This window comes from Denticeps clupeoides, chromosome 2 (genome assembly GCF_900700375.1).
Source record: "Denticeps clupeoides chromosome 2, fDenClu1.1, whole genome shotgun sequence".
NCBI lineage: Eukaryota > Metazoa > Chordata > Actinopteri > Clupeiformes > Denticipitidae > Denticeps > Denticeps clupeoides.
This window is the reverse complement of record NC_041708.1, coordinates 30,394,538-30,418,847: the sequence shown is the minus strand read 5'-3', so window position 1 is coordinate 30,418,847 and position 24,310 is coordinate 30,394,538. Positions and strand designations below refer to the sequence as shown.

The 24,310-nt window shown below is 44.8% G+C and overlaps 1 protein-coding gene across 2 annotated transcripts; it reads left to right on the top strand.

Moving 5' to 3' along the window:
* Nucleotides 1-273: 273 nt before the first annotated feature.
* snx7 (sorting nexin 7) lies at nucleotides 274-23,601 on the top strand. 2 transcript variants are annotated; one of them, XM_028969893.1, is made up of 10 exons: nucleotides 274-466; nucleotides 2,258-2,449; nucleotides 3,175-3,285; nucleotides 3,723-3,887; nucleotides 4,706-4,904; nucleotides 5,944-6,143; nucleotides 7,010-7,096; nucleotides 8,761-8,862; nucleotides 13,163-13,315; nucleotides 22,555-23,601. In XM_028969893.1, the coding sequence occupies exons 1-10, from the start codon at nucleotides 314-316 to the stop codon at nucleotides 22,639-22,641; spliced, it is 1,449 nt and encodes a 482-aa protein (XP_028825726.1). In that variant the 5' UTR covers nucleotides 274-313; the 3' UTR covers nucleotides 22,642-23,601. The 2 variants fall into 2 exon arrangements, with proteins under 2 accessions (XP_028825726.1, XP_028825727.1); XM_028969894.1 differs by lacking the exon at nucleotides 8,761-8,862.
* The last annotated feature ends 709 nt before the right edge of the window (nucleotides 23,602-24,310 follow it).

Below are 24,310 nucleotides of genomic sequence, written 5' to 3'. Positions count from 1 at the left end.
GCATCGCACGATTAAAAAAACATTCCCGCCATTCCCAACAACACGTGCACATGTTCAATCCAGGATTTACGCAACGACGTCGATTACGCACAGGCTACTGTAGACGCTAGGGACGTTTTATTTATTTATTTTTAAGTATTTTCAAACCTGGTCACTAAAGCAGAGAGCTATCCTGCGGACGACGGGGGTTTCTCTCTTTCTCTACGCGAAGAGCCTTCCTGGTTCCTACCGCGCCTTTTCAGCGCGCTACGTCACTTCCGCTCATGCGCGGCGGAGCCGCCGAACTTTTCGGAGCTCCGCGCAAACTTTGCCGATGAAGTTGCGGAAAGAGGGGGGGGGAATCATGAGCGGCAGCGCGACGGAGCCCGCTGTCCTGCCGCCTTCCCCCGCTCAGATCGTTCCGACCGACCTCTCGGAGCAGATGCTGGAGCTGGACGACGACGACGACTTGGAGGTCTTTAGCAAGGTACCCCCCCTCGGCCGGCGAAACGGGGAGGTGGGCTGCGGGCCGTGCGACGTGGACCGCGGGGTGACTTCGTGACGGTTTTTCCGCGTCAAACGCCGCGTATTTTGCCGTATTTAGCACGTCGCCGCGTGTTCGTTTCCTCAACGCTCCGGTACGTGGTTGTTTTAAAACCACCAGACAGCTCGGGGTTTTGGGGGGATTTTTCTCTCTCTCTCTCTCGCTGACCGCAGGGTATCAAAGGTCAGCGGTCAGGTGATGTCGACCTAAACCCTTTTGCTTACTTTTCTCTTTTCAGTCTTTTTTTAATTTTTAATTTTTATTTGCCGATCATTCTGGCTGTGTTAGAGCTCATGGCATGAAAATCCTATCTTTCAGCCAATTTGTTTTGAAAATCCATTTTCAAACTTTACTTTAATCCATACTCTGGGTATGCATGTTGCACCATCTCGACACTCCCTGGTGGCCAAAAAAAAATTCCTGCACCAAAATCTGCCATAACATTTTTTCAGTTCCTATTTTTTTTCATAAATCACTATATAGGTAAATGTATTTGATTGCATTTGCATTTTTTTGTGTAGTGTCAAATAATGCTTCTCGACATTGCTTGTGGCCAAAACTGTACTTTCTCCCAAATCTGCCAAAAGAATCCCTAATATTTCTTTCGCATATTTCTTCATGAATCGCTCAACCAAACTTGAGCCCAAAAATAGCAAACCTTCAATACTTTTCAGAATTTTAACTCTTTTAATTTTAACTTGAACTAACTAATTCTAACTACAAAATGCCTCGTGTGGCCAGTCGTGTGTTCAGGTCAACTTTTCCATTTGGTTGGATGTAGTTAAGTGGCGCCTGACCCCGTGGAAACGGGCCTTTTAAAAGCGAGCCGGCACGCGGTGACATTCCTGCTGACGGGGTCTGGGTTTGTTGTGACAGGAAGCTTTCATGAAACGCTGGCGCCCTGCGCGCGCTCGACAAAGGGGTGTCGGCGGAAGGCGCCCCGGCCATTTGCACACGTCCATCGGTGGTTGGGTGGAGAAAACCGGGTCGAATGACAAGCTCCATTTGATGGAGCGCCTGGCTTCACGTCACGAATGTTGTGCCTCTTTGTTCCAGACGGTCCGGCGTACTGCTTTGTGTAACGCCCACCGCGGGAGCGCCTGGAATAACTGGTCGGGTGTGCTCTCTTTATGGCCTTGCTGGTGTAGTTTGGGCGTGGCTAACTGTCTCCTGTCAGTCAAAAGGCGAAGAACCCACGAAACCGCTGGTCGCCGGCGGCGCTTACGACCAAGTCATTTTCCGCTCAGTTCGGCCAAGCCAGTTTTAAGTTCCAAATCTCAATTCTCATAGTCATCCGATACCATAATTTGCTTTTGGGATTTAAAAAAAAAAAAATTATCCTGGTAAAACCGTTGAGTGAGTGTGCAGCAGGTTTGAAAACGACGAAATGATCTAAAAGTTATCTGTTCCGTTTATTCTGCACCGGGTCGTGGCGGCCTGACCTTTAGGGCCCGTGCATTCGGATTTATCAATGTAGTTGTTTTTCTCTGGGAATAATTTTATTTTTTTTTATTATTATTATTTTCCTGCTTTGTGGGAGGATCGCATTTCCACTTATCTGGTGCGGGCGGCCTCGGTTTCGTTCATTCGATGCATCATTATCTGTTTCTGCTGTGACCTTCACCCTCGCTCATTTTCAGCGAAAACGTTCCAGATAACCCCAACACTCTTTAATCAGTGATGACCTTCCCCCAGCCTGATGGTTTTTTTCCCGGTTCTGTTTCCGGCCTTCAGGATGTGACGGTCACCGATGGGGGGGCTTTCAGCACCTCAGACCAGATCTCCCCGTGTTCCTTGCTCAATCAGTATGGGTTTGAGGAAGAGGAGGGGGACTCGAATGTCAAGGACATCTTCGTTACCGTGGACAACCCAGAAAGCCACGTAACTACCATCGAGACTTTCATCACATACAGAGTCCTGACCAAGGTACTCCTGAACTGCTTATTAAGTCCACCTACCCACCAAAAAGAGTTGGTTTTGTCTCTCAATGACTATATGTAATAGTGAAGTTGACTTAAAGGTCCCCTGACATGAAGAATTCTCTTTGTGAGATTATTTAACATTAATACACGTTAACCTAGTCTGTCCATGGTCCTGCAGAGGCTAGAAATGGCGATATGCATAAAGCGTGATTTGGCCATTCGGCTTCACCATTCGGAGAGCAGCAAATCAGACCGTCGGCTCTGGAATTTTTCCCCCTTATAACGTCATAAGGGGGAAAAGTTACGCAACGTCCTGTCCGCTCCAAACTTTGTGGTTGGTGAAGGGTGTTGATGAACGTTCACTTGAAATCTCATTGTGCTGTAATAGCCTAGTGGGTAACACACAAGACCCAGGTTCAAACCCCACTTACTACCATTGTGTCCCTGAGCAAGACACTTAACCCTGAGTGTCTCCAGAGGGACTGTCCCTGTAACTACTGATTGTAAGTCGCTCTGGATAAGGGCAATAATGGCGTCTGGTGCTGTAAATGCACCACGGCTGAATTTCAGAAATAGAATTCACATCCAATAAGACAAAATCAAAAAAGATTTTGATGTCAGGGGACCTTTAAGTTATGGAAAGGTCGTGTTTGTTTAAAACCCCCCATGAAGCAGCGCTGCCATCATTCAGTACAGTCAGTGTTGACACACGTTACCTCTCGTGACTAGACAACGCGCAGTGAGTTCGACGCATCGGAGTATGAGGTGCGGCGACGCTACCAGGACTTCCTGTGGCTGCGAGGGCGTCTGGAGGAGGCTCATCCCACGCTCATTGTGCACGTATGTCATCTGGACTTTTGAACATCCCTGGCTTACGTATTACTGTTTCAGGCTTTTGAAAGGCACTTCTTCCTGTGAGAATCAATATTTTAGTTAATAATAAAGAACCAGACAATAGATACTGTCAGTTAAAAACAAGTAGAATTATGATGTAGTATAGAATTATGATGGGTGGTAGTAGCCTAGTGGTAACACACTTGCCTATGAACCAGAAGACCCGGGTTCGAATCCCACTTACTACCATTGTGTCCCTGAGCAAGACACTTAACCCTAAATTGCTCCAGGGAGACTGTCCCTGTAACTACTGATTGTAAGTCGCTCTGGATAAGGGTGTCTGATAAATGCTGTAAATGTAAATGTAAATGATGTTATTGTGCTGAACATAGACTTCAGGGGAAGTTTTCCCTCCATCTTAAGAGCTCTTTATCTCTCTTCAGCCTCTACCTGAGAAGTTTGTGGTGAAGGGCATGGTGGAACGGTTCAGTGACGATTTCATCGAGACGCGGAAGAGGGCCCTCCACAGGTTCCTCAACCATGTCGCCGAGCACCCGATCCTCTCCTGCAGCGAGGACCTCAAGGTCTTTCTCACAGCCCAGGCCTGGGTACGAGTCCCCCGCCGTCCGCTGAAGTCATCACGCTGATGAACCAGACGCTCTTTAGACTAATAATTCCCGCGGCTGCCGCCTCTCTTGCGCCCGCGCCGCGGGGAAATCGGATCGCTGCCAAAGGTCCCAGCCCGTGAATGTATGCATACGATATCCTTATTGGTATTCAGACTGCCCGAACATGGTCTCAAGTAGGACCTCTAAGAGGATTATGTTTAACAAACTCGAGTAATATTGTAGCGCGTCTCCGGAGATAGCGGGGTGCCATCTTCCGTAAGATAAATACAAAGCGGCCCTGTTCCCACCCCCCGCTTCATCTGGTTCATTCCTCCGTCAGTTTAGTCAAAGTAATAGGGGATTGTTGGCAGACCGCTAGCTGTCTTGAAGCTTAATGAGACCCACCGAGACACCGGCGAGGCTATTTCTTCTGGTCTTTCTATGGATTATGGATCTTATAATGGCATGAGATGGAGGATGCATTAAACATGAAGCCTCTGAAGTAAACTGCTATGCATTATAGATTGCATACATTGTTCCTATGACCTGTTTTTGCTCCCATTCGTTAAGGGGCGTGTTTATCTGCCGCCTCAGGCTGAGAAGGACCAGGGTTTTTTTTTTTTTTTTTTTTTTTTGGGGTAGGGGGGATTTATATATATGTTTTCGCTTTGTTGAGTCTTAGTGTTCTGGTTAGAATATGTGCTGCGATATATCTATATGATTTACATAGACGTCACATGGAATCAACATCAGAATAAAAATAAGTCACATAGTACCACTGAGCTGGATTAGCTTTGACTTCCTTGGAATGTGTGCAGGAGCTGACTTCACATAAGAAGCAAGGCCCAGGCTTCCTCAGCCGGATGGGCGAAACCGTAAGAGCGGTGGCTGCCTCTGTTCGTGGTGTCAGGAACCGGCCAGAGCAATTCAACGCCATGCAGGAGTACGTGGAGTCCTTCGGACAGAAGATCAGCTCGCTCGACAAAATCGCTCAGAGGATAGTGAAGGAGCAGAAAGGTACGCCGCCCATCGTGAAATTATCATTTCTGCCATTTATCTGCTGCTCAAACTCATAGTTGTAGGCCTCGTCCACACTGATGTCTGAAACAGGACTTTTTTTGTCCAAATTGGTCGACTGCGCATTCAGATGGCATCAAATAAACGTTTTCTTGCTGTCAGTTTCTGCCAATATTCCGTTAAACAGCGAACATCAGAGAAACGCAATCAAACGCAGCTACAAAGTGCAGCCGAAACGGGTATGGAGGTCAGAGGGCATTCATTTCGAGCGTCCATGTGGACGAGGGCTTATAAAGTCTCGTATTGATTAATGCAACTCTCCTCTCCTCTCCTCGGAAACTTCAGTACATTCATTCAGAACTCTGCAGCCAGAGTCCTCCCTCGTACAGAATGCGCTGCTCACATCCCCCCAATTTCTTTCCCAACTTCACTGGTTATCGTCCCAAGATTCCGCTTTTTACTACATAACCGAGCCCCTCCTTATCTAACTCCGCTCTTAACTCCATGCACTCCTTGCTGCTCTCACAGGTCCCCCAATAGTAATCTCCTCACTGCCCCACACACCACACGTTCCACCCTTGGTGGCAGGGCCTTTAGTGTTATAGCCCCTCAGCTCCGGAACTCTCCGTGATTGTTCCAGTATTTCTATTTTCAAAACTGAGCTCAAAACTAATTTCTTCACTTTTGTATTTTGTGTGAAATTTATATGTATGTCTACAAATGTATATTTAGTTACTGTTCTTTATCCTATATGTAAAGCGACCTTGTGTTTGTGAAAGGCTCTGTATAAATTAAATGTATTATTACATTTATATTATTACATGCCTGTGGGGCAGTGGGTGGCCTAGCGGTTAAAAGCACCGTCCCCACACACTGCTCCCCGGGCACCTGTCATGGCTGCCCACTGCTCACCAAGGGTGATGGGTTAAAAGCAGAGGACGCATTGCTGTGCCACAGTGTTTGCTGTGTCACTGTTATTATTATTATTATTATTATTATTATTATGGGTGGAATAGTTTAATTCCCGTGACTGTTGTAGAGTACCTGGAGGAGCTGCGGGAGTGCGGCCCCACCTATACGCTGTGGTCAGGTTCAGAGGAGGAGCTCGTGGAGCCTCTGAAGGGCGTGGCCAGCTGCCTGGATAGGTGCTGTAAGGAGAAGGAGGATCAGGTTCGACAGCTCTCTGAGCACCTGGCGCCGACGCTGCACGAGTATGCGCTGTGTGCGGATACGTTAAAGGTACAGCCCTCTGTTCAGATGGGATCATTTGCATATGTGTTTAGTCATGCAAGGTAAGTTATAAATACTACAATATTTGGTTATAACACTATTATTTTAGATGAATACATTTTTTTTATTTTTATGTTTTTAACCCCACCCAATGCTGGTGTTAGAAACCAAGTGAGTTAGTCAGTGTCTGCACTGGAAAAATAATGCAATTTGAATAAAGCAATTTAATCTGCCAGTTTGAGATAATCAAGGTTGATCTAAAACAAAAAAAATCATTGTACACACACACACACACACACACACACACACACACACACACACACACACACATATATATATATATATATATAAAATGGTTTAAATTTTATGTTGTTGGTTTTGACAAGACTCGCTTCAGGGAGACTGAATCTGTAATTAGTTCACTTCAAATTAATAATTTTCCACAAAACAGGAATAATCCTACATGTGCAATGCATGTTTCTGCATAATATCTGACCTTTTAATATGTGCGTTTAGTCTCTGGCTCATTTAACTTGAACAGTCACAAACATTTTACTGTTTGCACTGAAAAAAAGAGTCCAATTAATCTGCAGGTCTCATCCTGAACACAAGTGACCCAGTTCCCAGAACTAATTGTGCATCGTAAACATTGCACTGGACACGCAAGACTTTCTCAGATGTGAGCGTAATAAGCCGTCCGTTTTTCAGTGTCGCGTTTGACGCGCATTTGACGACGACCTCACGTCCACTCATTGATCCGAACCCTCAAGGCTTAACCAGGATTCCGGATCAATGCCACCGGATATTGCAAAGCGGGACGATGGCGTTCCAGACATATGTTGCGTAAATCGCCGCTTGCATTTATTTTTATGAAGGCGGTGCTGAGGAGGCGAGACAACATCCAGGCCGAGTTGGAGGCGAAGAACGATGCCCTGGCCACTAAGAAGATAGACCGAGAAGCAGTAAGTACAATATTGACTCTTTCCTTTGACTGTGTAATCCGTCCTGATGCTCTCCAGCAATTTCCCAAAGATTATTAGCTGTAAAGCCTCAGCGGAGCCGCCGCCACGCCTCCTCTCATTTCGAAGGAATCCATTTTAAGCCTGACGAGGGGTACGTGATATTGGAAAAGGTCTACAGCAGAGATTATCTAAATATCTCCAGAAAGTTTGGGCAAGTTCCCGTGAGCCCCTCGCACTCCTCGCGCGAAGCCTTATCGAGCGCAAGGCGGTGCTAATCATGATATAATGAAAATGTCTGATCTGTTGACATCCGCCGTCATCAAATGTCAGAGAAGCGAGATGCGCTTGGGGATGGCGGAAAGAAAAGAAAAGAAAAGAAAAGCGATCTGGTCAATTGGGTCCGTTTTATATTTTTATTCATTTATTTATTTTTGAAGGGGGGGTACGAGCCCCCAATTTCCACTAACTAATTGCCATACCAGTTGGCATTTAGTTGCTTGTTTGTATTTTACCTTTTTACGAGGTCCGAACGTCTACCTGCAGACTTCCCCCGATGGACTCTGAATAGCATTTGCGATGGGGAAGGGACCACCTGGGGCTCTCGGTCAGAATGGAGACTTTTCAAAGCAAAGTGCACAAACAGGAGTTGGGGGACTCGTATACAAGACAAAATGTCAAACTGGTCCTTTTTGTAGCGCCTCTCAGCAGGTAATCTGATCGATGCTTTCCAGCCTTGGATATTGGTTATTGGGGTTTTAGACAGAATAGCTACACTGCATGTCAGAGCTGCACTGGAGGGCTTTTTTTTTTTTTTAGGCCACCCGATCAGTTGCTTCATTCATAACATGTTTCTCTGTTCTTCGAATGGGTGCATTCACAGCGCACAGGGCCCTGCTTTGTGTTCCGGATTCAGAATATCGCTTGAGACAGCATGCCGTGTCGGGCGACGTGTCACGCTTGTTCTCTTTGTAGGCCACCATCTGGGTGGCCTGCTAGAGTGGGAGGCCACCTTCACTCATGGTAATTGATCCACTGATGATAGGAGGATCTTCGAAATTTTTTTTTAATTGGGTTATTCTCACCTATTCCCACCAATCAGCAAGCTTTGGGAGACAGTTTCTTTTATCAGACTCTTCCTGAAGCATCTTTTACTGGTCCTAGAGGATCATGGAAGTTATGCATCTGGAATTCTAACCTGGGATCCAAGCCATATAACAGAGCTACACCAGCCTGTGCTCAGAAGGTTTCTCCTTCTTCTGGATTTTGCAGGAGAAGGAGGACGGGAAATATTTTGCTCAACGTTTTTCTGCCTTGTGGCCTGTAGGTGTAAATGCAGTTTAATCCCGAGTTTTGACACCGTATAAATTGTGTATGCTAAAGTTTGCATTACACTTGTTGTTTTAGCGACTAGCTGCTGATTACGCAACTAATGCTAATTAAGAGCCAATAATTAAAATTTAACAAGTTTATAATCCATACAGACAACAAGTAGAAAAGTTGCTGTGAAATCGGGCATTTTATGTGAAGAAGTCTGGAGGGACTGATCGACGATGTTAAATGAATCTCTATCCATTGATTAAGAGGCGTTCAGGTAGCCTCAGTTTTTGCGCTCGGTGTATCTGCTCTGACAGACTTTTTAATTCAGCTAAATTGCACCACTAAAGGAACCCAGAGAGCGGGGTGTTGTGTGGCAGAGCCTGCTTGGCAGAGACCCGGAGGAGGCCAGACAACAGAAGCAGCACAGGCTGGAAGGGGAGATTGTAGAGGTACAGCCCATCCTGCATGAGAGGAACATCTCCTCCTCCTCCTGTCTCCTCCTTTCTACTCCCATTTTTTATGTTGCAACATTTCAGAAGAACACACCAGTTTACTTTTTATACTTTAGAAGTCAGAGAGAACTGATTGGATGGCGAAGTAATTTTACTCTACTGAACTGATCCAGGGATTTTTGCTCAAAATATTTTATTAACCCGCAGATCGTACTGTTTCTGTTGCATCTTGTGGCAGAGGCAGCTTGTAATCTTTAAAAATGTAATCTGTAAATGTATACCCACCGGGGTGGGTAAGGAAGCGGACTCGTAATTGAAGGGGTGCCGGTTCAAATCCTGACCGCCAAGGTGCCGCTGAGCGAAGCACCGTCCCCACACACTGCTCACCAAGGGTCGCAATGACAATCACTTCACTTTGACTTAACAGCAGTTGTGGTACCTTAAATTCAGCCAGAATCTGTGCCGAAAGTAATTGTAAATGATCTAATAATAAACAGTTGGCAATCTGGGGCTAATCTGTGTGTTGTGTATCTGAAATGTTATTGACTACTTCAACCTTCATCATTTCTAACCAACAAAACATAGTCTGTGGTCTCGTCTTTTTTTTGGCTCTTCCCCATAGCTCAAGCCAGCATGCCAGTTAGTTTGTCCAGTTTGAGGTGTGGTTTCATACTGGACCTAACCATCAAACCCTAGCCCCCCTGGTGCTGGACAAACTGGACTCTTTCAGTACATGCTGTACATTTAGAAATATATGCACGGCATTATTTTTAATGACTAAAAGCCATAAAAAAAAACGACAAATTTCAAAACCAAGCAACTCGTATTGTTGCAGGTAATGGAACAGGCGTTCAACCACATGTGAGTCTATAGATCCATTTAAGAGGTGTCCAGCAGACAGTCGGCATTATAAAGGCCCTTCCCATTTCATGCTGTCAGCAATGGCTCCACATGGAAGAGAAACGTCACAAAATCTGAGCAAGGAAATCATTTCTTTTCACAAAAAAGGTGAGGGCTACAAGAAGATCAGCACAGCTTTTTTACGTATCAGTCAAAATACTGTAGCAAAAGTTATCCAAAAATTCAAGAAAGATGGAAGTGCAACCATCTTACAGAGACGTCCAGGCCATCCACGGAAGTAAATGGAAGCCTCTTCTAAAGCCCATGCATAAAAAAGCATGCCTAGGATATGCTGATAGAGATCGAGACTAATGGGACTATACTCTGGAGTGATGAGACAAAGATCCCTGTTTTTGGAACTGATTGAAATCCTCACCTTTACGACACCATCCGGTTTTGGAACAAAAATACGGTTTAAAGTGCCTACAGTGAAACATGGCTGTGGCAGTGTCCTTATGTGGGGCTGCATGAGTGCTGCCGGTGTTTGGGAGCTGCACTTCATTGATGGTGTCGTGAACTCAACAATGTACTTCTCTATACTGAAGGAGAAGATGCTACCATCACTCCGTGCACTTGGTCGTCGTTCACTTTTCCAACAGGACAATGATCCAAAACGCACATCTAAAGCTACTGTTGCATTTCTAAAGAAGAACAGGATGAAGGTGATTGAATGGCCAAGTATGTCTCCTGATCTGAACGCGTGAGGGGAATTCTGAAGCGGCAAGTTGAGCATCACTCTCCATCCAGCATCCAGGCTATAAAAGAGGTTATTCTTGAAGAACGGAAAAAGACAGATGTTGCAGTATGTCGCCAACTTGTTCATTCCATGCCTAGAAGACTTTGTGCTGTCCTTGAAAATCACGGTGGTCATACGAAATACTAGATGTTTTTGTTGCAGGGTGTATTCATTTTTGCTTCAACCAATTTTAGTAAAACTGAAGATTTTGCGATCATCTATAAGTTATATTATTTACCTTAATTTCATGTTATGGAGTTAAACAAGTGTTCAATAAAACCCAGCATTGGGACATTTCTGGAAATTGTTGAGCAACTGATTAAATTCACACTTTTTAAAGGAGGTGTACTCATTTATGCTAAGCACAGTGTGTTATATATATATATATATACACACACACACACACACACACACACTGATTCTTACATCTCTGCAGTAATCTTACAACTGTTATAAGATGGCAAAATAATGCAAATACTCTTTATTTTGGGTGTCATTTTTCACCAGTGGACCAAAGAGGTGGCCTAGGGTTTAGCAGCTTTGTGTTTTTGTGCTGGTCATGCGGGACGTTCCAGCTGAGACCAGCACAATCCAGATAACGTGACGTGTTTTGTTTCTACTCAGCTCAGTTGTTTAATGTGCTGTGAAGTAAAGCTAATTCATATTAATATTAAACTGGCTGAATTTATGCATCAATTTAAGCATAATAACTGTACTTTGGCGCCTCGATTCTGGGTGGTATTGGTGGTATTTTAGGCCTTATGCTGTAACGCTTTTTGTTAATGAACTTCGCACTGTGCCACTAAAAACTCTTGACAGTCAAACTGAGAAATGTGGATCTTGACTGCCTTCTGCTTCCTAACTGCTCTTCCTGAGTCGCCTTTCCTGACCTTCTCTACTATCAGCAGAATACAGAAACAGCCTATTTATCTTGTCTGTGTAAAACTGTCCCCATTTTTTATGCTCACAAATCCAGCCTGTGGGTTTGTGTGTGTGTGTGTGTGTGTTTGTTTTGTTTATTTATTTATATATTTCCTTTTTTGTATTCTTTTTAACCAGTAGATGGCAGTAAGGTGACAAGAAGCCAAAAGGTTACACGAAAGCACGTTCTAATAAGATGTGATTTCTTATAATCATTTATCAGAAACAGGGTTTGCGCCATGTGCATACAGCAGAATGTTTCTTTTTACTGACCTGGAGTAGGAAAGGTGTATCGGCAATAACCTGATCACTGACTCTATTCAAAATGGCAACAATGAGCTGAGATGCAGCAGCTGTGAGTGAGAATGATGCCCTTAGGATGATAATTGGTGTGTGGAGTTATTTTTTTGTGTGTGTGTTTCGGTTTGTGCACTGATTTCAGTAAGAACCAATCGCCATTACTAATGATCTGTCCTGTTTGTCGCTGGGGACGACAGACAGCGATGCAGACAGTAAGCAATCGCCATGGCGATGCCTCCTGCTTCCTCGCCCTGGTTGGCATAATCAGAGGCCTGTGTGGGGAGCAGGCCAGGCCGTCAGGCAACCGCATCGATCCCACCCACCCCCTACCTAAACAGCCCCCATCAGCTCGCATGTCGATAAGCATCTGGTCCCTCGGCTGCCACACACACACACACACACACACACACACACTTGCTCTCCATCCATCTCCACATTCTCCCCCTGGACTCCAGTCTTCACACTTGTTATTTATCGCTTTCATTATTCATTCCTTTTGTGCATGTGAGAGAGAGACAGGGGGCCGTGAGAGAAGGAGATGAGACAGAGTCTCCTCGGTAATTTTTGCTGTGTGTGTGTGTGTGTGTGTGTGTGTGTGTGTGTGTGTGTGTGTGTGTGTGTGTGTGTGTGTGTGTGTGTGTGTGTGTGTGTGTGTGTGTGTGTGTGTGTGTTATTGGGTTCGTGTCGGACACTAGGGACCCTGTTGAAACAGTGACTGCGAATTGAAACGCCGACATCGTGCAGGATCACCTTGATGAGGTGGCGGAGCCGCCTTTCCGAGTCGCGCTGTTTATCGAACGCTGATCGATGGTGCAGATATTTGCGGATTAGCGCCAGGAGAAACACTAAGTGGGGTTAGCTGTGGTTTTTAAAAGGAACATAATATCAGGCTCTGGTGTAATGCGTACTGCCTCAGGCCACGAAGGAAATCGTTCTAATTAGCAAGTTCCGTTAATCAGTCCATCAGACTGTGGTAATCTGCGTTCGGTTCAATATTTCATTACAACCACAGAACCTGAAGAACCCAGATGACGATAGGGGAGGGAATCACAAGTCCCACAACACGATGCTTTACCAATACTTCATGATGTTAAACATGATGTTAATTTGGCAAAAAACAATGTTTCAATACGGTTGTTTTTAATGTTTTTAATCATCGTGTCTTTATAAGTGAATAAGAGAAAAAAATATCATAAATCCTATTTTATTGTCAAAAACTAATCACATACTGTTGATTCATTCTCTGTCTTTTCTGTTGCTTTATCAATCTATGTATTTTTAGGATGTGCATGTGCTCCTAGAGAAAAACATTGTAATCTGTTATGGCTTACCCGCTTTTTTCTTTTTTTGTCCCCTCAGCTCCCTAGTGCAGCCAGTAGTGGTATTTGGCCTGTGTCGCGTGCGTTTATGTGTTTTTTTTATTTTATTTATTTCTTGCAGCTGAAGGAGGACATAGATAAACTGGAGGACCGGGTGGAATGGGCCAACAATGCGTTGAAGGGCGACTGGAACCGCTGGCAGAGGAGCAAAAGGAGAGACCTCAGATCTGCCTTTGTCCACATGGCCGAGAAGAATGTGGACTACTACGAGAAGGTGGGGAAGAGAATAGAATTGAAATGAGGAGAAGGGCCAGTTAAATTTTTTTTTTTTTTTAAAGGTCACTATATGAGATTATTTAAGATTAATACAAGTTCCCCTAGCCTGTCTGTGGTCAAGAGTGACTTGGCCATTCTGCTTCACCGTTCAGAGAGCAGCAGCTCAGACAATCAGATCTGCAAAGTCTCTCCTTGTGTCATCATAAGGGGAAAGGTTACCTGAAGTTTCTCATGCTTTGTTCACCCAGAGAATTTCACGGCCCTCCCATAGAAAAAAGTAACTCCACTGACCATCATGGCTTCCAAACAGTTGCTCAGTGATTGGATGTAAAAATTAGCAAAATGAATTTGTCCCTCCTCTCTACAGTGAAGCGGTGCGTCCTGGGGAAATCTCATTGTGGTACAGGCTTAACGTGGTTGTAATTCCGCATCAAGCCTGAATTCTGCATTAGGGGACATCTGAGACCGATATAAAAGCAAAAGAACTTTAAGAACTTAAAAAAAAATTAATATGAGAGTCAAAGATAAGACATGGGAGGGGAATTTAATAAAACATAAACACCCATATTTCACCAAACTCAGCCTGGTCCCCATGGTTCTTTGTAGTAGCATAACAGATAGTTAAAACGTGAATGAGTGTGTTTCTACATTTCACGCTATGGGCCAACTTTCTTAATATTTCAAGTCCACAGTTTTACCGTCCCTGAAATACAATCCCAGTCAGCCTCCACATAAACCGACTCGCAAATCAGACGTCACCCGTCACAAAAGCTATGACGGGCGACACAAGTCACAGCCAGAGCCAAAGAATGGGGGGATAAAGCCTGTGCACTTCAGACGCTGTAGTTGTAAAAGTTGTAACAGGTGCTCTTGGCAGCACATTTAATGTGAGCAGCGAGTTGGCGCTGATGCAGGTGGCAGCAGGCGATTGAGGAAGAGGAGGATGAGGAGGCTGGTGTGGCTGCTCGGGAAAGCTGCCAGCAGAGGGTAGCACCGTCCCAACATTCCTTCTTCCCCACGCTGGTGTAGGATGTGTTTACAGCCCTCTCTGCTCATGAAGACTTGATCGTTTCAATCAGTTGGACCCAGAATGCTCCTGGGCAGAACGCAGTAAGCCCCACCCCCCTGTGTTTTTTAGGGTCCGTCTGGCTCATGCTGTCCTCCTATGGGACCTTAAGTACATATGGCAGGGAGACCCCGAGGGCGTCTGCATCGTACTCTCTGTCTTTATAAAGACGAAAACCGGCCTTCTGCGACCCGACTCGTGTACCGGCTGTAATCTCTCAAGCTTCGTGGAACTCCACGGGGAGTCGAGCACTCAGCGCCTGCGCACCCACCTCGCGGGCAGACGTGCAATGAAAATTTCACTAGATTCAAATCGATGGTCCTGCGGTTCCCACCGCCCTAGAGTTGACTGTAAACTTCCACTGGCCCTGTGGCTCTCGGGTGAAGAAATGTGTGGAGGAAGGTAAAAATAGACATGCTAATGAATCCAGATGTTGTAAATTAGCTGTCGTCAGGTCGTTCATTCATTTTTCAGGTTCACTCGTCTTGACTGTGCAGAAGGGAGTGTGTGTCTGTGTCTGTGTGTGTGTCAGCCAGACTTGTATAATGGTGATGTCGTGTTTGCCCAAGGTCTCAGTAATATTGTAGAGGAAATGTCCTCTGCCGTTTGAAATGGGTCTAAACATAGACATTGTGTGTGTGTGTGTGTGTGTGTGTGTGTGTGAGAGAGAGAGAGAGAGAGAGAATATGTGAACAAAATGTGAGCGAAGCCATTAGCAAGTGCTAATAGTTTGAGGTGCTGCATATGAAGAGCAGTATTTGATCTGGTTTAATATTCGGGTGGGTGCTTCTCTTCTATGAGCAGTCGGTGCAGGATTATGAATGATTTATTCACATTGGGGAGCGAAGGGGGGGGGGTTCAATAAGGTACCCACCAATCGGGGGTGAGATAAATAGGTGTGGTTCAGGGTATTGTTGAGCCAGCAGCAAAAAGCCCTTTAACCACCCCAGCCACGCAAGCTCCGACCCCTAGAGGCAATGAACTTGAGTCAGACCCCCCACCAGTGGGACAACAATAACCTGCAAGACTTCAATGGGAGAGAGGGAGGGATGCTGGGAAATAGGAGTTCCAGTGTGTATATCTGTGTGTATTTCTGTATGTCGGTGTGTGTGTCGTATGTGCAGGAGGGCAGCAGCCAGGCAGAGAGACGTGTTCTAATTCTGAAACCGTATATTAAAGTCACACAGACGGTGTGATGAAGCGGCTTCCCGGTCCTTCCTGTGCACCATGAGATAATGAGACTGGTATGACAGCCTGGAATGGGACTGAATTTGTAACTGGGCCAAAAAAAGGTAGAAAGATAGAACTCTTTGAACTCTTTTGAGTCAGGATCCAAATCTTACCCAATAACCAGTGTTAAAAACATATTTTTGACTGAATGATGATATTAATGTTTTGTTCATGAATGCTCCATTCAACCCTTCGTCAAATCTGTACAAATTCAGCTTTTTTTTTTATTTCACATAAGCTGCTATTAATATTTGTGTTGACTATTTAAATTTTTATTGTGTTGTGCTGTGTTTATGAATAGATTTACACTATATGGACCAGCAAAGTCAAATTCATCAAATGCTTCATGAACCCGGCAGGAAAATTGATGTGAGGTTTGTCCAAGGTCAATCGACAAGGCAAATATAGAACAATGTTCTGCCAATACATCAGATATGATTTCATCTTGTGCTTCACAGTAACAGAATCCATTATTATACACAGCCTTACCAACAACAACAACAACATTTATTTCTTATATAGCCCAAAATCACACACAGTATGTCTCAATGGGCTTTGACAGGCCCTACAGTTGACACCCCCCACACTTGACCCTTCTGCACACAAGGAAAAACTCCACACAAAAAAACTCTAGGAGAGGGAAAAAAAGAAAGGAAGAAACCTTGGGAAGGAGTTATACAGAGAGGGACCCCCTTCCAGAGTAGAGTGCAGGGTTGATGATATAATAATAAGTCCTACAGTTGTAGGGTTGGAGAAGTCCAGGATGTAGTCAGTGTCATGGTCTAGATTACGTGTCCATAATGATGTTACTGGTCCATTTGAAGATCCCTATAGCTGTAGTTGGAACGGTGGTGGTGGCTGTGGTGACCCTCTGGTTTGTTTCATGGTACGTCCTTGTTAAGCAGTTGTCAGGAACCAGGATTTATTTGCTGGTCTCTTCACTGGGGTCTGCCAGTGGTCTGGGTGCTTGATTCCGTGTCTCGGAGAAAAACAAACAGAAGCCGCGGCAGACGGTTGCACTGTACGACCGATACTGAACTATGTGGTTATAGTGGTATATTGGTGCTACAGTGGCCCGGTACCCTAACTAGGACAGCCTAACTAAAGGCTAAAGCCAATCCTAAATTTGATGGGTAACCAGTGCAGTGATTATAAGACTGGGGTGATGTGGTCAAATTTCCTGGTTCTAGTTAGAACTCTGCTGCAGCATTCTGTACTAGCTGGAGTTTACTCATGCACCTACTAGAGCATCCAGACAATAATGCATTGCTGTAATCTAACCTTGATGTAATAAATGCATGGACCAACTTTTCTGCATCATGCATTGAAATGATATTTCTTATTTTTGCAATATTTCTAAGGTGAAAGAATGCTATTCTAGTGACATTATCTACGTGCGAAATGAATGAGACCTGCATCAATGATGACACCTAGATCCTTCACTTCAATACTCGGTGAGATAGAAAGGCTATCCAGGGTTATTGTGTAGTCAGCCAGTTTATGCCTGGATGCTTGAGGCCCAAGTACAAGCGCTTCTGCCTTGTCAGGGTTTAACAGGAGAAAGTTGGTGAGCATCCACTGTCTAATGTCCTTCAGACAATTCTCTATTCTGTTCAGCTGCTGCCTCTGATCTGGCATTGCTGACATAAATTTGTGTGTCGTCAGCATAGCAATGAAAGCTAATACCGTGTTTGCGGATGACGTCACCTAAAGGTAACATGTATAGAGAAAAAAGTAACGGACCTAGGACAGAACCTTGTGGAACACCAAACTCTACTTTACTATGTGAAGACGAAACACCATTGATGTCCACAAACAGATATCGGTTGGTCAAATATGATCTGAACCATTCAAGGGCTGTTCCCTTAATCCCAACAACATTCTCTAACCTGGCAAGGAGAATAGCTTGATCAATAGTGTCAAACGCTGCACTCAGATCAAGCAGGACAAGCAGCGAGATGAGTCCCTGATCAGAGGCCAACAGCAGGTCATTAACCACTTTAACCAGCGCTGTCTCAGTGCTATTATGAGCTCTAAATCCTGATTGATATACTTCATGGATGTTGTTACAGTCTAGGTATGCGCTCAGCTGCTGGGCTACGACTTTTTCTAAGATTTTTGATATGAACGGAAGGTTGGATATCGGTCTATAATTCAAAAGCTGACTGCGATCAAGATCCGGCTTTTTAATCAGGGGTCTAATGACTGCTACCTTGAACGAACTTGGTAGGTGGCCGGTGCTAAGCGACGAGTTAACAATTTTGTGGATAGAATTTATAATACTGGGTGCTATTTGCTTAAGGAGCCAACACGTTACTGCATTCATTTGGTTCTAATTTCAGCGTGGAACTGCAAACTTTGAAAAGTACAAAACAAAACTGCTTCTTTCTTTCAACATACTGTGGCCCGTTCTGCGGTGCCATTCACCATTCAGTGTCTTGTGTTTCCCTGTCTGTGTGCATCAGCATACAGGCAGCCAGAAACACCTTCATTATCGTATGGTTTGAAATGCATGTGCTTCATTTGCATTTCTGGACCTCACTCACTGCACAGTCACTGCTACCTGGCATATTGTTAGCGGACTGATTTCTTCCTTCAGCTGCCCACCTTATGTTACATTTGTGTGGCCTGACTCTGTGTGTTTAATACAATGGGGGTGTCGATATTTGCCAGGTTCTGACCTTTTTCTTCCGGTCCGCGGCCATCGATTATCTCAGTCTTTTCCCTTCGGCCATTCAGCTTTCTGGGCCCTGCAGAAGATCACAATGAAGAAATACACCAGAATGGAAACCCACACCCTAACCTAAGCTCCTGTGTGTGGGCGATGGATACGATCATTTTTAGACTCCCTCGAATTTGCATGGTACACAGCAGCTGTATTCTGCAATATGGCAACTTGAGGGGATTACCATGGAGACGCCATAGCAACAAGGATGTTGCTAGAAGATAGGAAAGACAAGGATTCCGTTATTGAAATGCCTTGCTTTAGTCAGGCCAGAATTGAATTCTCTCTATCAACAGTGTTTGTGCTTCTGTGCTCTGTTAAACTGATGTATGTTGTTGATTCGTAAGGCGTGGCTCATTTTACGCTAAATTCTCTGTTGATCGGGATAAATCCAGTGAAGTAGGGTTTGTAGGACTGCAGTGCTGAGCGTAATATAAATTAATGTATCGCGATCTGGTCAGATTGTGGTTATAAAGGTGTAGCTCATGGGATTCATGAATACATTTAGGGGCAGTGGTGGCATAGCGGATAAGGAAGCGGCCCCATAATCAGAAGGTTGCCGGTTCGAATCCCGATCCGCCAAGGTGCCAATGAGGTGCCACTGAGCAAAGCACCGTCCCCACTGTCCATTTTTTTTGCTCAGATTTTCTGCGAACTGGTACTACATCTCCATTGATATTGATATAGTGGCGAGTATCCCCGCCTTTCACACAGAAGGTTCCCGGTTCGAATCCCGAACCTCCAAGGTGCCACTGAGCAAAAAAGCTCCGTCCCCACACACTGCTCCCCGGGCGCCTGTCATGGCTGCCCACTGCTCACCAAGGGTGATGGTTAAAAGCAGAGGACAAATTTTGTTGTGTCACCGTGTGCTGTGCTGCAGTGTTTCACAATGACAATCACTTCACTTTCACTAAACAGTTTTAAAATACCAGATGCATGCATTGATGATGATTTTTGTCAAGTTGCTTTTGTGATGCTTTTTAATGAACTGCACTGATTAGTAGAGGAATTGTGTAAATTTGAAAAAGTATATACCGTACTGGACAGAATACAGGACTGATATGTAAAATCTACACAAAAAATGCAATACCAGTAGAGGGTACCAAAGACAGTATTTTGTAATGAATGATTGTTATATTTGCACCATATTCATTATCGGGACATATGATTATGAGGCTGTTGCAGGTTGCATACACACCTTCCTGTGAAATCTGTGTTTGAAACCCGCAGGCAATATTGCTCCACAGCACACATAAATATGACTTCTTGTTACTGAAAACATTTGTTTTTTTATTTAATTTTTTTGCCCCAGATGTCCTGATAGGTCTCAACTGCTAATATTAATATTCATTTGACTGCTGCAGCATGAAACTCCGTAGGACTTCTGAATAATATCTGGCGGCTCATTGTCTGCCGTGGTTAGCGTGGGACAACGCTTTCATCAGAGCAGACTGCGTAGGTCAGATGCTGCGGGTGCAGCAGGTGTGGTGTCTCTCGCATGGATGAAAGGACGTTTGCCTTTGCCGTTGGTCTTTGGCGAAGCTGTTGTTGCGGCAGCCCCCAGGGGGCGGAACAGAGTCTCCTTGAGCCGTTTCACAAGCGAGCTGCTGACTTTCTGCAAAGTGAAAGAGGCAGAAGAGGAGGAGGCGGAGTCTGGAGGGGATTTAATCCTAGATTGCTCCTCCATTCTTCCTCCTCCTGATTTGTGTCCATTTACCTGTTTTCTGGCATGAACAGCTTTAAAGTGACCATGCTCCGCTGCTTAATTGGGGGGGGACCACCCCAGCCCACCCCACCCCCTGTAATTATGGACGTGGTATCGTTTCTTCCACACTCATTACCTCACCCCAGCGTCGGGCTACGAGAGCCTGGCGGATCTCTCTCTCTCTCGATTGACATTTTCGCCGGTTGACGACAACCTGTCGATTCATCAACCCCCTCGGATCTGATGCATCATCGAAGCCATTCGGTTCAGTTAATGATGTGCACGCCCATATCACCCATAACAAAGACGGGAAGTGAAGAACACAGATTATCGGTCACGATAGCACGTGGCGGTGGGCGGCCACTTTGCCATTGAAGTTGATGTGTTAGAAGCAGAAACGAATTCTTTCTGGGGAAGTGCAAGGATTGGAGCTTTGATTTACTGCAGCTCTTGTGGGATGTTCCCTGTCCTGCCGAACCGGTGACCTGGTCCTGATGAGCTCTGGGCATGTGATGTGGCTGAAATGTCTGATGGCAGTGTCCTCCTTCAGCAGGATCACGGCAATGAGTTTGAGGTGTTGGTTTATGAATGTATGTTTATGTAATGAATGTGTATTCTTTCTTTTTGAGGGATAACTCCACATGTGTTCTTTTGTAGTTTTGATGCCTTCAGTGAGAATCTACCAACGTAAATGGTCATGAAAATAAAGAAAACACTTTGAATGAGTATGGTGTGTCCAAACTGTAAGTTTGCTTGCTTGTTATTCTTGCGTAATTTGTCGCACTGGCCAACCGTGAGTATTAATATGAACTTTCACGTCTGCCTTTATTGAATCTCAGATGACGGCCAGGCTCTGCTTGCGCCGCTGGTGAGTAAATTAAAGTCGGACGTCAGGCTCTGTAAATGCACGCAAGTCTGCTGGGAATTATTCCGATGGCTTCGGCATTCTTCGCCATCTGCCGAGTCGGCACAACCTCGGTTCCTTTCAGCCGCGCTGGTGTGTATATACACACAGCACACAGTCGCTCTTGCAAGCCTACATGGTCTCATCTGCTGTAATTAGCATAGTGACCTACTGCAGTAGCTGGAACAGGGTCGGTCACCTACTTTTAACAGTTTTTCGTTTCACTCCTCATGAGAAGCTGAAGTATTCCCTTTGTAATATTGACATGCAATTGGTCTTTATGTCCTAAGAGTGAGTGTAAATGTAAAACCATTTGGGTGAGTGAGTAATTGTCACAAAGGGAGTAATTCCAAAGAGGCATAAATCAAGAAGACCCATCACAATCCAGGCCTTTCTGAATTGTGAAATACGTGATTTTGCCGTTTATTCGCTTTCTCTGGGAACATAATTCTAAGGTGTCTTGACGTCTTGCCAAGGAACCTAAAGTGATTTTAAAATCACTTGAAATATTTCTAAATAAACATGCAGCTCTCATCTCATTGCCAGATTACAGCGGAGCTGCCCGTTTAGTTTGAATCAGTGGCAGAAAAAGATGGTTGGCTCGCTGCAAAATTGTAGTTCCACCATGTCGGACACCTGCATGGTGCGCAGAGACTATTGGGGAAGAGGTTTGGAGATGGAGATAAGATACTCAGAATGCTAAAACGTCCTCTACAGACGTCTTAATGTGAGGCTTCAGGTAAGTAAGTGTCCCGGTCCTGAAATGGATGTAGAGCGCGACTTCATTACTGTTGCATAGGTCAGCCGCGAATAATAAATAATTCTTGACCCTTCCCATAAAACACCTCTGTTCCAGTCACATTAATATTCCTGAGAGAGTGAGAGAGAGGTGTCCTGTCAAGGCTATAAACCCTCTAATGGATTTCTGTCGGCCCATCTGCGATCAGTCCTTCCGGGAAGATCAATCCCCCGAAGGGAAACGGATTTCGAGCCATCTTGCCACTTCAGCCGACACCTTCCCCCACCCTTCCGTCGCCCCTTTCTCTTGGCCTCCACCGCAACTGCCACAATTGGAACGGCCACTGTCACCGCTCTGTCAGAAGCTGTTTGGCAAAGGCCATGGGGCCTGTTCATGTCCCACGGTGAATCGCCAAAGTGACAAAATAGGTCCTGACTGTCCATTTGGACTGCAGGAAGAGGCGCGGGTTGGGGGGCTGCAGAACGTGGGCCGATGTGACGTACGCCCTGCTCAAATTGGATAACAGTGGCCCAACTCCCCCCTCCCGTCTGAACATTAATCAAGTGGCTGGCGAGTGACACATCAAACACGCAGGTCCAGGCAGGCGCGGCCACAGCTTGTGAGGGAAATTGGGTGCTAAATTGAAAGGAGCCTCATGCCTGGCATTTAAACACACCATTGCTTTACAGACGGGGTACGTCCTCATGGTGCGGGGAGGTGCTTCAGACTGGAAGGAGAATGATTTCATTTATAATTTTAAGGTTTAATAAAAAAAAAAAAAAACCCTACAAGACAAAAAATAGTTTGTAAGTGAGAGAGTGAGTCCTGTGACTGTACTTTTAACACCCCCGCCCCTTTTTTCTGTCAGTGTCTGGCCGTGTGGGAGTCCTTCCTCGTGTCCCAGAGGACCGAATTTGGCGATGGAGCAGAGAGACGTCTTCCTTCAACCTCCTGAGTGGATCACAGGATGACCTCCTACGGTTCCACGGCCTCTCTTGTCTCTCTCATTCTCTGTTGTTTTTTTTTTTTAATGTATTTTATAAATTTAAACAAGCACACCACGGATTATGAGAGAGGTGGCGAAACTCATTCCTGCTGTGAACCTCGGGGGGGGGGGACGTGTGGTCTTGGAGACGCCCGATCTGTGATGAACCCATGGCAGCCTTCATCTCGGGGATATGAGCTCCTGTTTACTTACCTTTTATGTACTGCCTCACCCGGGAATTTTGACAGCTAAAACCAAATGTGATTGGTACTTTTTTTTTTTTTTTAATTCACAAAAAAATAAAAATCACACACAGAGTATATAGCTCAATGAATCAGTTTTTTTATAAACATTTATTATAATAAAACAAACTGAGACACCTTGTCGTGCTGGAGTTTTTAACATTACTTCCAGCTTTCCGGAATGTAATAGGACAAGCGTACAGCTGAATTCACCCTAAATGTGCTGAGTTAGCACCTTTACATTTTCCATCATGCCACCATGTGATTCAAACGCTTCCCTTTGGTTGCCAAGTGTAAATCCATCCACCATCCTTCTCCCAGCGTCTCCTTCGTTCCAAAATCAACGTGTCCTCCTTTTAAACAACTGCTGTGCTTAAAATAGCAAAATGTTGGACTTGATTGATCCTCCGTTTTTTTTAAATGGATATTGGCAGAAGTTGCAGAAGCTGCCTACTCGAATTCGTTTGCCAAATCTTAATATGAATATCTATCATACAAGACATTTTATAACCATTTCACTGCAGCCATGATACAGAGCCTAAGATGACCTCCTTTAAATCGCTGTTTTTGCACACAGATTCCCAGAATCCTTTTATATACTTAACCCCTCCCCTCAAATGAAACAAGCATTTTGTATATTGTAATGTGTCTGCATAATGAAATAAAAATTACAATGTGACACAAAGAAGCTGCAGAATAGTGTATCTGTTCGTATTCAATGTATTGCTGTCAAAGGGTGTTTATTGAAAGCAGAAATATGAAAATGCAAATCCACCAATTGCAGGGTGCAGTCGCTTGCTCTTGTTCCTGAATTTATGATGCGTTGTAGTCAACAGATTGGGCTCCGCTAATAATTCATCAGCGTTCGTCCAAAAGAGACCAACTTTGTGTTTGCAGAACATGCAACATTAATTGAAAAATCTTCCCATCCCAACCCTTATATACCTCGGTCCCCTAAGCCATGCATAATTTAACGTAACTTCCTCTTGTGGGGATGAATATTACAGCAGCGTCTGCGCCTTTCCCACAGAAATCCCCTCATTAAAATGTGATGCTAAAGGTGCAAGGTGTAGCCACCAGGAAAAATTCAAATAGGGGGCAGTATATCACCCAAAAGCTGCACACCTCTATCACAAGAAGTATTGAACACCAAAAAATATGGTAAATCTGACCGATTTTTTTTTATATACAGCTGTATACGCACAGCTATATACAGCTTCTGATTATGTAAATGCTGTGGTGACCTGTAGAAATGGGCAGTGGTGGCCTAGCGGTTAAAGAAGCGTCCCCGAAATCAGAAGGTTGCCGGTTCGAATCCACTGAGAAAAGCACCGTCCCCACACATGGGTTAAAAGCAGATGGTTAAAAGTCACCGTGTGCTGTGCTGCAGCGTTTCA